This window comes from Sinocyclocheilus grahami, unplaced genomic scaffold (genome assembly GCF_001515645.1).
Source record: "Sinocyclocheilus grahami isolate Dianchi unplaced genomic scaffold, SAMN03320097.WGS_v1.1 scaffold62.1, whole genome shotgun sequence".
Lineage (NCBI taxonomy): Eukaryota > Metazoa > Chordata > Actinopteri > Cypriniformes > Cyprinidae > Sinocyclocheilus > Sinocyclocheilus grahami.
Window position 1 is genome coordinate 999,934 of NW_015505241.1, and position 15,613 is coordinate 1,015,546.

General features: G+C 39.8%; 1 protein-coding gene across 1 annotated transcript in view; it reads right to left on the reverse strand.

The window, feature by feature from the left end:
* Positions 1 to 15,613, reverse strand: part of LOC107584726 (protein-methionine sulfoxide oxidase MICAL2-like) — a 74,868-nt gene that overhangs the window by 35,751 nt on the left and 23,504 nt on the right. Inside the window, exons 3-7 of the mRNA XM_016271440.1 lie at positions 11,556 to 11,763; positions 10,031 to 10,099; positions 9,040 to 9,141; positions 1,338 to 1,493; positions 748 to 848 (exon numbers count right to left, since the gene is read on the reverse strand). Coding sequence (XP_016126926.1) covers positions 748 to 848; positions 1,338 to 1,493; positions 9,040 to 9,141; positions 10,031 to 10,099; positions 11,556 to 11,763 — 636 coding nt within the window. The remainder of the gene's footprint in view (positions 1 to 747; positions 849 to 1,337; positions 1,494 to 9,039; positions 9,142 to 10,030; positions 10,100 to 11,555; positions 11,764 to 15,613) is intronic.

Here is a 15,613-nt window from a genome sequence, read left to right on the forward strand (position 1 = left end):
ACACACACACATATATATATATATATATATATATATATATATATATATATATATACACTGTATATCTTGAACACTATTATTTACCTTTTCCCCCTAAAAAATAAACCTCACTAAATGCTAGTAAAAACAACACCAAAAACACACAAACAAAAAAATTATTCTCTGAAAATAAGTCTTAATATCTTATGCAACTTTGTTCCTCAAGTAAATGTATCTTGTTGTTAGGATGCTTAAATATTTTAAATGAAAAATAAATCAATATTTTTATATATATGTACATATATATATACATACTGGGGGTGGCACTAGTGGTGCAGAAATTACCTTGACTAGAAAAATCCAGATCTTTGCAAAACAGACACTAAATAAAATATCTGCCTTCAAGCAGTGTAAAAAAATGGCTTGAGGAAAGATTGGATGACTTTCCAAAGCTGGCCACAATCCAAAATAATAGGTGAAGACTGTCAGCCGCACACTCAGTTCTAGCACTTGACTCACTGCGTGAATCAGATCAGCACAGACATTGCCAACAACCCTAATGTGCGTCAATGACGAGGCCCAAGAACTGAGAGTACCAGAGAGCATTTATGACTGTCTCTCTCCCCCTGATAAATATGTACTCCTTAGGAGTGTTTATAAGCCTCTGGACTCATGTTGCGCTTTTAGGCGTCTGGTCCCTCCATCTTGGAGGAAGCCGAGAAAAATAGTTCACTCAACACTTGCCACAGAGTAAAGCAACCAACTCACATGAATGATGACACCTTTGTCCAACAGGCTCTGCTTCTTAGCTGTCATGACAAAGTAATGTGTTTTGTCTTTGTAGTAGACAATGTTCTCAAGATCAATCCCTACGAAAGAGACAAAATTGTGGTATTACTTAAATCTGTGTAACTCATCTGTAACATCTTTATGCCTGTAATATGACATAACGAATCTCATGAGGTCAGAGTGAGTTTAATACAGGATTTTAAAGGAATTCAGTTTCAAAGGGGTACAAGTCACGGCAGGTATACAAAGCATACGTAAATGTGTTTGAAGGGAGGAAGCACATAATCCCCGGAGGATAAACATTTACGTGACAAATCAGTGCAAGAAGACGATAACTGAAATATGGCCGCTCCGAACAGCAGATAACACTGACACGCTTATGGAAAACATCGCAGGAAATGCCGGGAAGAGGTGAAAGTACATAGTTGAGAGGGTTGGGAGATTTTTAATAAATATTAATTAATATTTATTGATAAATATTTATTTATAAAATAAATATTGGGAGCTGGATGCTTAGTTTAGACTAATGTGGTGTATTTTTAGTGGCTAATGAGGCACATATTGCTCACCAGTTTCCTGTCTGAGATCCTGAAAGAATTTCTGGTTGAAGATGAAGGCAACTCCACTTATCTCCTCGACCTTTGCCTCAGCGGTGGTGTTTCTGTTGATAAAGTTTGCTGTTATGGCGATGGCCAGTTTGCCACGAAATTCCTTCCTCCTAAATCCTGAGAAAGAGAGAAAGAAGAAGGGGGAAAAACAAGGGGAAAAGGGTTTAGTAGTTTATAACGTTGCATTTGTTTCCTCGTGTTTGATAGAGGTAAACTAATGCAGCACAAACATGTCACTCTACCAGTATTACAAGCCCATTTTTTTGGTTCACAGATGCTCAGTTAAACCAGCGGCAAAGTCCACAATGAATACTGCCCATTTGAAGATATTTAATATAATTATATATTATATTTAAAAGAAGAAGATATTTAAGACAATTAATATTCAGTAATATTATCAATTTAACTGTACTGACACTATTGAATGAGAAAATTTGAACTGAATTAAGCTGGATAATGACACAAACTTTACAACATCGACACATACTAAACTGAACTGAAACAACACTGAACTAAATTGAGCTGAATTATGACACTATTGTTTAATATTTAGAGCTGCTTTAAAGCTGAAATCGAATTTGTTTCATAATTTATGAATTTTACCCTAAGATAAGATAACGATTTAAGATTATCTTAGATCTAAAAGATTTAAGATAAGCCTGCGGAGAATCGCTCCTGCAGAAACTCCAGAACTGAACTAACTGGGTAGTTGACTGGGTCCTGCAGTCGTTTCCGCGAACAGATTCACTTCCGCCTGGCTGAACTCCTTCCAAAGGAGCTCCACCACCTCATGGTCCGGCCACTCATGACCGCTCCCCAACCCGTGAAGGGGGCGTCCGTTGTTAGTGTTACACGACGACAAGGAGTCCCCAACACCGGGCCTTGAGACAGGAACCAAGGTTTCTTCCACATGTCTAAGGCACGTAAGCACCACCGTGTGACCTTGATCGTGCGAAGTGGGTTTCCCTTCGAGGAAAACCCCTTGGTCCTGAGCCACCACTGCAAGGGTCTCATGTATTTCCTGTCTGAGATCCTGAAAGAATTTCTGGTTGAAGATGAAGGCAACTCCACTTATCTCCTCGACCTTTGCCTCAGCGGTGGTGTTTCTGTTGATAAAGTTTGCTGTTATGGCGATGGCCAGTTTGCCACGAAATTCCTTCCTCCTAAATCCTGAGAAAGAGAGAAAGAAGAAGGGGGAAAAACAAGGGGAAAAGGGTTTAGTAGTTTATAACGTTGCATTTGTTTCCTCGTGTTTGATAGAGGTAAACTAATGCAGCACAAACATGTCACTCTACCAGTATTACAAGCCCATTTTTTTGGTTCACAGATGCTCAGTTAAACCAGCGGCAAAGTCCACAATGAATACTGCCCATTTGAAGATATTTAATATAATTATATATTATATTTAAAAGAAGAAGATATTTAAGACAATTAATATTCAGTAATATTATCAATTTAACTGTACTGACACTATTGAATGAGAAAATTTGAACTGAATTAAGCTGGATAATGACACAAACTTTACAACATCGACACATACTAAACTGAACTGAAACAACACTGAACTAAATTGAGCTGAATTATGACACTATTGTTTAATATTTAGAGCTGCTTTAAAGCTGAAATCGAATTTGTTTCATAATTTATGAATTTTACCCTAAGATAAGATAACGATTTAAGATTATCTTAGATCTAAAAGATTTAAGATAAGCCTGCGGAGAATCGCTCCTGCAGAAACTCCAGAACTGAACTAACTGGGTAGTTGACTGGGTCCTGCAGTCGTTTCCGCGAACAGATTCACTTCCGCCTGGCTGAACTCCTTCCAAAGGAGCTCCACCACCTCATGGTCCGGCCACTCATGACCGCTCCCCAACCCGTGAAGGGGGCGTCCGTTGTTAGTGTTACACGACGACAAGGAGTCCCCAACACCGGGCCTTGAGACAGGAACCAAGGTTTCTTCCACATGTCTAAGGCACGTAAGCACCACCGTGTGACCTTGATCGTGCGAAGTGGGTTTCCCTTCGAGGAAAACCCGTTAGACCTGAGCCACCACTGCAAGGGTCTCATGTACAGCAGGCCAAAAGGTATCATGTTGGACGCAGCTGCCTTCCGACCCAACAGTCTCTGAAACTGTTTGACAGTGAGTGACTGGCCTTCTCTCACTTCCCTCACGGCTGTGAGAATCTCTTCGATACGAGCAGGAGACAACTGTGCCTGCATCATTGTCGAAATGTGCAACGTGAAATGATGGCCTTCCCACAGACCTCAGGCGGAACGGCCACTCATGACGCTCCCCAGCCCATGAGGGAGGCGTCCGTCGTTAGCGTTACACGACGACAAGGAGCCCCCAGCTACAGGCCTTGAGACAGGAACCAAGGTTTCTTCCACATGTCTAAGGCACGTAAGCATCGCCGCGTGACCGTGATCGTGTGAAGCAGGTTCCCCATCTGGGGAAATCCCCTTGGTTCTGAGCCACTCATTATTACATTATTATTATTATTATCCCCTCACGGCTGTCAGAATCGCTTCGATACGAGCAGGAGACAAATGTGCCTGCATCGTTGTCGAATCCCACACCACGCCCAGATAAGTGGTTCTCTGTAGCGGAGAAAGCGCACTTTTCTTGACGTTTAGCCGTAAACCCCAGCTCTTTCATATAGGTGAGGACGACATTTGGATGCCGAGCCACCATCTGCAATTCCTTCCTCCTAAATCCTGAGAAAGAGAGAAAGAAGAAGGGGGAAAAACAAGGGGAAAAGGGTTTAGTAGTTTATAACGTTGCATTTGTTTCCTCGTGTTTGATAGAGGTAAACTAATGCAGCACAAACATGTCACTCTACCAGTATTACAAGCCCATTTTTTTGGTTCACAGATGCTCAGTTAAACCAGCGGCAAAGTCCACAATGAATACTGCCCATTTGAAGATATTTAATATAATTATATATTATATTTAAAAGAAGAAGATATTTAAGACAATTAATATTCAGTAATATTATCAATTTAACTGTACTGACACTATTGAATGAGAAAATTTGAACTGAATTAAGCTGGATAATGACACAAACTTTACAACATCGACACATACTAAACTGAACTGAAACAACACTGAACTAAATTGAGCTGAATTATGACACTATTGTTTAATATTTAGAGCTGCTTTAAAGCTGAAATCGAATTTGTTTCATAATTTATGAATTTTACCCTAAGATAAGATAACGATTTAAGATTATCTTAGATCTAAAAGATTTAAGATAAGCCTGCGGAGAATCGCTCCTGCAGAAACTCCAGAACTGAACTAACTGGGTAGTTGACTGGGTCCTGCAGTCGTTTCCGCGAACAGATTCACTTCCGCCTGGCTGAACTCCTTCCAAAGGAGCTCCACCACCTCATGGTCCGGCCACTCATGACCGCTCCCCAACCCGTGAAGGGGGCGTCCGTTGTTAGTGTTACACGACGACAAGGAGTCCCCAACACCGGGCCTTGAGACAGGAACCAAGGTTTCTTCCACATGTCTAAGGCACGTAAGCACCACCGTGTGACCTTGATCGTGCGAAGTGGGTTTCCCTTCGAGGAAAACCCCTTGGTCCTGAGCCACCACTGCAAGGGTCTCATGTACAGCAGGCCAAAAGGTATCATGTTGGACGCAGCTGCCTTCCGACCCAACAGTCTCTGAAACTGTTTGACAGTGAGTGACTGGCCTTCTCTCACTTCCCTCACGGCTGTGAGAATCTCTTCGATACGAGCAGGAGACAACTGTGCCTGCATCATTGTCGAATCCCACACCACGCCCAGATAAGTGGTTCTCTGTAGCGGAGAAAGCGCACTTTTCTTGACGTTTAGCCGTAAACCCCAGCTCTTTCATATAGGTGAGGACGACATTTGGATGCCGAGCCACCATCTGCTCTGACTGAGCTAATATCAACCAATTGTCGATGTAATTCAGTATGTGGATGCCCTGGAGTCACAACGGAGCCAAGGCAGCATCCACACACTTTGTGAAAGTGTGGGGTGAGAGTGACAGGCTGAATGGAAGAACCCGATACTGAAATGCTTCGCCCCCGAAAGCAAACCTCAGGAACTTCCTGTTTTGAGAAAGGATAGATACATGGAAGTATGCGTCCTTGAGATCTATCATGATAAACCAGTCCTCTGACCTGATTTGAGATCTGACACGATCTGTTTGATAGTAAGCATCTTGAACCAAAATCATTTGATAGCACGGTTCAGTAGACGCAGATCTATGATTGGACGCAACCCCCCATCCTTCTTCGGAATGATGAAGTAAAGGCTGTAGAACCCTGATTCCCTCTCGAGAAGAGGAACACGTTCTATGGCCTCCTTCCTCAAAAGAGTTTCTACTTCTTGTTCCAATACCAGAGCCTGCTCGGGGCCCACTAACGTAAGAATTGAAAGCGAGGTGGACGAGAACCGAACTGAATTCTATAACCTCTCTCTACAGTGTGCAGGACCCATTGTGAGACATTTGAAAGTCTACTAAGAGAACCAGTCTCTCGAGACTGGCCTCTGGTGTCACTAGAGGAGCCACACTTTGGTGCCCTGAAGCAAATTACCAGCAGGGAATGACCGACCTGACTGCTCTAGCGCCCTCATCTGAGGGGACGAGCTTTCCCGTGCCATACCGTCACCGAGCGACAGCTGGGAAATTCGATCGTCGGAGCTCACTGAGCCCTGAAGCACTGGGGGTAGCAGGGGCATCAGTGAAGCCCCCTGAGGGCACTGAGGAGGATCGGGCACGGTATACTGAGGTGTGTACCTCTCCTACCCAGGGTGGGCTGCCCTCAAGGTCAGGACCACTTGGCCGAGGTCCTCTTAGACATCATAACGGTCTGCAGATCCGTTTTCTGCTTCGAGGACCCCGACCGAGAGCGCTGCCCCACCCCCTGGTCTTTTTGCGGGGGAGTACGGGTCGCGACACTGTTTCTGGGTCTGGCGATATGAGGAGCTGGACGGCTGGGACTGCTCTTGCTCAGCAGTCCCAAAAACCTGGGAACGGCGAGGGAGGAAGTGTTGGAACGCCGCCACCTGCTTCTTCGCCTCCTGAAACCTCTTGACGACAGTATCGACTGTGCCGCCGAAGAGGCCAGAAGGCGATAGCGGGGCATCCAGCAGGAAAAATCTGTCCTTATCCTGTAATTCGGACAGAATCAACCACAGGTGCCGCTCCATGGCCACCAATGCTGCCATTGAACGGCCGATGGCTCTGGCCATTTCTTTAGTGGCCCGAAGTGACAGATCTGTGGCGTAGTTCGGCGACTATGTCGGATTCCTCTTCATCCCTATCATCCAGGTCTTTAAGCAGGTCGACCTGGTACGCCTGCAACACCGCCATAGTGTGCAGACACGCACCGGCCTGACATGCCACAGTATAAGCTTTCCCAACCAGGTTAGATGTCAGCTTTACTGGCCTGGTGGGAGGTTTCAGGGCCTTCAGGAATGATGCTGAGGACGGGGAGAGATAACTCGTAAGTGTCTGCTCCACCGCCGACATCACCCCATAACCCTTCTCATAACCCTCTAACATGTGCGCTTGCTGGATGCGCCTTTATGCTTCCTGGTTGCTCAAGTCACCCCGCTTGTGACATCTCGCATCTCTATTGGACTGATTTCACAAATGCTTCAGAACATGGTCTCGCCGAGGGCGTTCCCAAAGCGTTCAACGCAGCTCGAGTTCCTGAAAGGGAACTGCGATTTTTGAAATTGCCTTTTAAATGGAGGACTTTCAAAACTTTATTTTTTGTAATGCATGTGGACAGGTTAAGTGGAGATGCTGGAATTTTGTAACATCACAAACACAACTTGCAAATGATGTCAGAATTTTCATTTCTGGGTGAACTATCCCTTCAATCACTGAATATGAATATACTGAGTCTGTGAAGTAAATCTCTGCCGTTGCAAATGTCTATAATATTCATCTGTAGTTTTTATAGCCCTTATGCATTTTTTAAGGATCTAGAGATTTCCTAAGACACTGCTAATGTGCATAACAAATAAAAAGGCAAAAACTGCCTTTTCAGAATATTTGTACTCAAATAGAGAATCCTAAAGAGATCGACAAAATGTTCTGTTTCTCTTTTTTTCTTTTTGTTTTAGATACTCTGATTGACTCAAAAGAGATTTTATTGCATCATGCCTGATAAAGATGTGTTAGAGGCCTACAAAAAAAGGAACAAAAAGTGCCTTTATGCATTAGCCAAATAAGTTCATCCCAGCCTGGCAAATTTGACAAAAACAGCACAAGCTGTTCATTTTTAATGGCTGTTGAGTGGGCTGACTTGGGTCGTGGAGAATTGGCTCTGCTTTCTCATCCTGCAAAATAATGTATGAGGCTCTACAGAGCTTCTCTACGAACAGACACAGATTTGATTAAGAGCCAGAACTGTTCCATTACTGCCATGTTGTTAACTCACTAAGACATCAGTTCTCCTCTTCGTCATCTGCGTTACTCTGCCCAAATTCAGCTGCTTTCGTCTGACCGCTGCTCTGCCTCAGATTGGGATAAATTTAACTTTCTCTAGACGTCCTGAACTAGCTCACTTAATGTCCAAAACAAGCTGGGTTTCTTTTTCCCTGAAGTTACTCATAATTGGGCAATGAACTAACATCTCATAGTTTGGAAGGCCCCACAAATGGCCTTTTTTGGAAAAAGCATCTGATTAGGGATAAGCGAAAAGATGACGAACCTGGAAAACAGAGTCCAACGGACACACATCATCAGCTGAAAAGTGTTCAGATACCCTGAGAGCTTCTCAAGAGCACATGTTGACTCGCTGATCTCATATGTAACCGGTGGGCGGCTGGTGACATCATGCAGTATCGCTTTACACAGCAGAACTTGATTTTATGGCTTAATAACCTTCTTGGATGAAACAATGCATTCTAGGGACTTCGGCCAAGAGCATGGGCTTGAGTTGCTGAGGTTGTTTTAATCATAGAAAGGGTGTAACAAAGAGAGGTTTTGGATTATATCTGAAGAAGTTTTATTAGTGCTGTTTAATAAAGGAATAGTTCACCCAAAAATGAAAATTTGCTCAAAATGTACCATTCAAGATGCAGATGAGTTTGTTTCTTCACCGGAACAGATTTGGAAGTTTGGATCACTTCTTTACCAATAGATGTTCTTCAGTGAATGGGTGCCGTCAGAGTGAGATTCCAAACAGCTGATAAAAATCATCACAATAATCCACAAGTAATCCAAACAACTGTTCAGATGAAGAAACAAACTGATCTACATCTTGGATGGCCTGAGGGTGAGTAGATTTTCAGTAAATTAACATTTTTTGGGGTTAACTATTTCTACATTTGCCATTTTGCTCAAATTCATAGTTTGTGCCCCAGATGTGAACGATACCTCAAATTGTGTGGCTTGTTGAGAAGTATGCTATTACATTATTTGAAAGACCATATGACATGCTATTTTCATGTAGATGCTATCATATTTTAGGCAGGTACAATTTTAGTAACTGCTAGAACAGTTTGTAATCATAGAGCAAAGATTATTATAGCCTCTTAGTTACTGTGCAAACAGAGGGTTGCATGTGTGTTTATTTTAGTCCACAAAATATATGTAATTCAGCATGGCAGATTTTACATTTTATTTCTCAGGAGCAGCGATTGCATCATCTTCCCCCATTTGAGCTCATACCTTCTAAAGAGTTTCGTCTCCCATCAGCTCCCACCACCACATCAAAGTCGAAGTCGGCCACAGGGTGATCCGCAGGCCGGATCTCTGCCCTCCAACCCGGCCCTGCAGAAACAAACACAATCATTCAGCTGCAAAAGTGACAAATCACAATTGAGATCTCCAAGAGAACAATGAGATTTTCAGATGTTTCTACTGAGAATATGACACTAGTACTCTTGAGTTTCAGAGAATATCTCAACAGTGTCTCAAACTGTGCTCAGATTTGGCATTGTCAAATTCTGAAGACATCCGAGTTTTAAATATGAACACAAACATTTCTCATATAACTTTCCAAAGACTTAATTATCTGAGTTGCTACCACTTTAATTTCATAGCTCTGTACTCTTACTGCATGCCAGGCGTTGACTCATTGGTTAGGAGGAATAAAATTAGACATATTTCAGATGATTCTACTAAGAAAACAACTCTAGTAATCTACATATGTTTACTCTTGAGTTTAAGAAGATATCTTAATAATGACTCAAACTCCAAAAACGTAATTAACTGAGTTGTTATCCACATCAAGCTTATGTGGTGTCTTATAAAACTATGGGATATTAAGTTAAGTAATCAAAGTATTATCCAAACAAAGGGCAGCTACTTTGAAGAAGCAAATATATAAAATAGCATTTCGTGATGGCTACATAACCATATATTACCATCTGTGTTGTTTTTTATAGTATTATCTTCTTTTCAGTAGCCAAAAACAGCAAAGCATGGCACTAGCAACACGAAGGTCATGGGTTCAGTTCCCAGGGAAACTGGATAAACCAAACTGATAAAAATTTCAAATGTGTACTTTGAACGCAATGTAAGTCACTTTTGAATAAAAGCGTCTGCCAAACGTAAATGTAAAAGTTTACTATTCTAGAAGTAGCAATAATAAACATTGAGTAGGTGTGTCCAAACTTTCGACTGATGTCTAGCCTGCATCTGGGGCCGTCAGTCTCACCCTCATTCTCCTGGTCCTCTGGAGGCTCCACCAGCTTGACGAACTCCACATTTACGTGAAACTCCACACCTAATGACAGCCCAGCCCAGAAAACCTTAAACAGCTCCAAAGAAAATGTTATAATACAGAGACAGCAAAATCAAAAGAACCCAGATTCATCAAGATGGGTATAGATTAACATTTCAATACTCAAGCTTATGTGGTGTCTTATAAAACTATGGGATATTAAGTTAAGTAATCAAAGTATTATCCAAACAAAGGGCAGCTACTTTGAAGAAGCAAATATATAAAATAGCATTTCGTGATGGCTACATAACCATATATTACCATCTGTGTTGTTTTTTATAGTATTATCTTCTTTTCAGTAGCCAAAAACAGCAAAGCATGGCACTAGCAACACGAAGGTCATGGGTTCAGTTCCCAGGGAAACTGGATAAACCAAACTGATAACAATTTAAAATGTGTACTTTGAACGCAATGTAAGTCACTTTTGAATAAAAGCGTCTGCCAAATGTAAATGTAAAAGTTTACTATTCTAGAAGTAGCAATAATAAACATTGAGTAGGTGTGTCCAAACTTTCGACTGATGTCTAGTCTGCATCTGGGATATATATATATATATTTATTTATTTATTTATTTATTTATATAAATATATAATTTAATATAATTTAATGTGAAACAAATACATTTTTGGAAACAAATATAATAATAATAAATATAATTTTTATAATATAATATATATAATTGTTGATGTGAGACAATAGCTTGTTTTAATGATTTATTGCTCGTTCAATATAAGTAAATGAAACAATATATAAATTGGAAAATCTCAGTTTACTTGCCCTTTAAGTTAACTGTACTTAAATACTTGATTTAATAGGATTAGCTACAATTATTAAATTTAATTGAGGTAGACAGAGTTATTTTATTTTATTTATGTATTATTATAGTTTTTATTAATATTTTGATTTAGCTCTTATTTTTAGATTTTCTGTTTTCATTTTATTTTATTTTTCATTTCTAACAATTATTTCTAGTAAAAATGTAATGCTTTGTCGTTTATCTATTTATTTATGGTTTAATTTATTTAGTTATTTTTGTTATTTATTATTAGTAATTTTAGTAATTTAGTTTATTTCTCATTCCGGTTAGTAATTTTAGTGCTGTAAATTTATTTAAATGTATTTAAATTAATTGGCAACTCAACATTTTTTTTATTTCATCTTTATTTCAGTTAACAAATATGCTTTTAGTTTGAGTTAATTATGATAACTATAGTGCGTGAATGAGTTTTCTCAAATGATTTGAGTAGACTCAACTTATTAGGGTTTACAATGTAGATTTTTGTGTGATATATCACTGTAGATAAACACAACAAAGGTAACATATACTGCATATATAGAAAAAAGAAGGGCTATCAAAAGAATGAGAAGAGGAACTAAAAAATGACTACTGCTTTAAGCAAGGAAGTTATGATAGGTTGCTTATAATATGCAGAGAATGATAAGTTGTTTCAGAACTCACTGATGTGGTCTATTGCTCCAGCACAGAACTTTCCATAGAACTTCTTGGCTCCTAAGGCCCTGAGGTCATGAATGGTGTAGGGCCAGAGATGTAGGACATTGTTCCTGGAGAATGTATCTCTCTTCTCTATTACCACCACTTTGGCTCCGAGGAAAGCTAACTCGATGGCAGTCCGCAAGCCGCAGGGGCCCCCTCCAATTATCAAGCACTGAAAGTTACAATCAGAAATTCAGAGAATCAGCAGGGTAAGAATTTAACCAAGGTCACTATTTTCATTTAAAAAACAGAGAAAGTACAGAACAAATGGGTGACTTTTGTTTTCATTGCTTTTTAAATTCCACAAATACACATAAAAGAAGGCAATATAGATGTCTAAGCCATCGCTTCCTCTCTAGGACCTCTGTGCATTTTATAATACCATGTATATTTTTCTTTATTGAAATTCAAGGAGCCTATTTTACTCTGTGGTGAGCCAACAGTTCTTGCCCATTCTTTCAGGAAGTATCCTAGAAAGCAGAAAATCTTAGCAGACAAGCTCAAAGAAAAGTAAGCACTAACGCAAATGTTTATCCAAGCACCACATCACAACCAGTGCCAATAACTGGAGGCACGTGTGTGATTTCATCAGCATTAATTCATAATTACAGTCCTGTCATATCAAAGGCATGATTCATGCATCAGACTTGTATGAATGCATGAAGTCAAGACGTCAGGTTCCGGGACGTGTCTGAGAATGCCTGCTGTGGGTATGACTTCATCCTCTCTGGTTTAGTGATGAGAGATCACTTTTTATGTGGAGAGATGATCTTTACACAAATCTATTCTTGAGTCACAGAAGAGAGCCACGTATTGGACTCACATCATGCAAAGCTTTAGCTCATTTTCAGCCCAGATGGTAAAATGTGACTTTTTTCTACTTGATCTATTCATTTCCTTCCCCTCCTATGATTTCCCACACACATGGCCAATTTCAGGATGGTTAATTGACCTCAAAATAAGGAAGCAGCAATGAGGGCAGCTAGCGCTTCCTGACACAGTGTGCATACAGCAAAAACTCTCAGCCTGTGCTGTGATCAATATTGTGATACACTCGGGTTTCAGCCCCTCCTGATCCCGCATCTTATCATGTTTATGTAGACCTCAATGCCTGTGTGGATAGTTGTCCCTGGCACTGTGTCAGTTGTGGCTATTTACAGATCTCAGCCTGCTAGAAGCAGAGATAATTTAATTAAAGGCCTTCAGCTTTTATTAATAAAAAATAAGACAGAGATTTAGACATTCTATGCTTAGTGTGTGTTTCAAACCTGTTTCTTACTAATATATTTGTGTGTGTGAATAACAGGGTTGACAGTGCCAATAGGAATGTGCATGTACTGTTGAGCAACGGGGTTAATAGTATCAAAAGTTTATTTTAATGTAACAGGGTTGAATGTACCAATTGGCCTCCATGTGTGTATTTTTGAATAACAGGGTTGAATGTTTCAATATGAATCTGTGTGTGTGTGTGTGTGTGTGTGTGTGTGTGTGTGTTTTTAGTAACAGAGTATCAGTAGAAATTGTGTATTTTAGTAACAAGATTGCAGGTATTAACAAAAGTGTGTTTGCGTATTTGTGAATAACAGGGTTGTAAGTATCAATATTGACTGTTTTCTGAGTAACAGAGTTGAAAATATCAACAGAAATTGAGTATGTTTAAGTAACAAGATTAAAAGTATCAGTAGGAGTGTTTTTGTGCATTTGTGAGTAAAAGGGTTGAAATAATCAATATAAATTGTGTATTTGACATAACCAGTAGAAATTGTGTATTTTAGTAACAAGATTGCAGGTATTAACAAAAGTGTGTTTGCGTATTTGTGAATAACAGGGTTGTAAGTATCAATATTGACTGTGTTTTCTGAGTAACAGAGTTGAAAATATCAACAGAAATTGAGTATGTTTAAGTAACAAGATTAAAAGTATCAGTAGGAGTGTTTTTGTGCATTTGTGAGTAAAAGGGTTGAAATAATCAATATAAATTGTGTATTTGACATAAGATTGCTGGTATTAACTGGAGTGTGTTTGTGAGTAACGGTGCTGAAAGTATCAATAGCAGTGCGTAGCAGTAACGGAGAAGATATTGCGGTTGGAGGAATGCATACAGAGAAAACAAGCAAGTATTAAATGGCTGAGGGGAGATCTGATATTCATCACTGCTGCAGGTATGAGGCTGGCAGACGCAGGTGGGCACTGCACTGTCTGGACAGGTCTGTCTTTGCACTGCTGCTTTTGATTACACTGGATGGACCAGTTACCACTAGCACAGACTGACAGGCCAGGTGCACAGTTTCTGTTTGACTTCACTTTAACTAAAAGCCACAGAGAATGAACAAAGGCAGCCTGTTCAGAAAAGACAGAGAGCCACGCAACCACTCCATCCCCATTTACCATCCCCACAGACTAATGAAACGCTCCATCAGTCAGAGCAGATATGAACACAATGATAACTCTTTTGTTTCTGCTCATCCCCACCCTGAAACCGAGCAAAACAGTAGTCTAGAGGTGAAGTTTCCTGTTGAGTCAGCATGGAGCTGTTTCCTGTCCATCAGTGGGTGCTTGAAATCATGCATTTTTTGGGGGTTGCCCATAGTAAAGACAAAATAACAAATGATAAAAATACGAATACATTTTCTAATGAAATCAGGATTTACCTAATGAAATCAAATTGAGAGCAAATGGAGACAAACACTGTTTGTCAAATTTTTTTACTTGAGAAAAAATTCAGTAGTTTCAGAAGAGATCTCAAAAAAGACAGATTTGCCAGACCAAAGTCTCAAAACCCTCGCGTTTTGTGCTGCACTTTTTATAAAAGAAAAATACAAAAAGCCAAGGCAAAAAATCCGCACACCAAACGAAATGAAAATTTCAAGGTCCTCTGAACAAGAGTTTATTCCTGAAGATTTACATAGAGGTGACAACAAAAACTAAAGTGCACAAACAAAAAAATTACTCTGCACACACACACACACACACACACAAAGCAAACGTTTCAGTCCTGGCTGGACTATCTTCAATGCTAACTATTCCAACACTGGTTAACAAACATTTAAGGAGATCAGGGCACAAAACTGAATCAGCTGGACAATTAATTAAAGATGCAATAAGTAATTCACCGCCCATATGGGTGGGTTTAACTAAAAAAAAAAACCTTGATGGACAGAAAAAACCTCTAAAGAAAGCAAGAAAGATTTTAAGTTTCTTGCAAAAGCTGCACATTAAAAAAAACATTCCTGAGCACTGCATCTTGCGTTTTTAGGCATAAAGGCGCGTTCTGTGTGTGAACGACCCATTATTGTATCTCAATAATCGTCCTACAAATTTTAGTAGAAAAATCTAAGACAAATATAATACTAATTAATTATAATTAAATTAGTTTTATATTAAATTATATTATTTTACTTTTTAAATTGATATTTTTTTATAAATAATTTTTTTTATTAAATTAAAATAAATTTTTTATTAATGTATGTTATTATATTTTATATTAAAGATTATAACTAATTATAACTGTGGATATTTAATTTCCTAATCTATAAAAGAACAACCTCGGAGCAATAAAAAATATTTTTAGTGTGTCCTCTTTTTAAAATCCAGCCAATCACTGTACAGGCCAACGTCTGCTGTAAAATTGCATCACACCACTGCCACGTCAGGCTGGTTCAGCCTCTTTTATCTCGTGGAAAAGTCTGCAGGACAGGAACTGGCAACATAATGCCAGATGAGACTTCCTGGTGAAAGCCACGGTATGTGTTGAACCAACAGTCACTTTACACAAAGCCCAGTGGTCCAGAGACCACCTCACTGCAGGACCAATAACTTAAACCCAGACACACATACTTATCCTGCTTCTAGCACACAATGTGATCACAGTTTGCTTCAGCAGTTTGCTCAATTAGACATCACACCACTAGAGAAAGCTGCTCGATGGACTGAAGCAGACCACCAGGAGAGCAGCCCAGATTCACAAGCATTAAGGCCAGTATGAGAATAAAAAAGGCAGGTGAATTGGCTTATACCTCTAG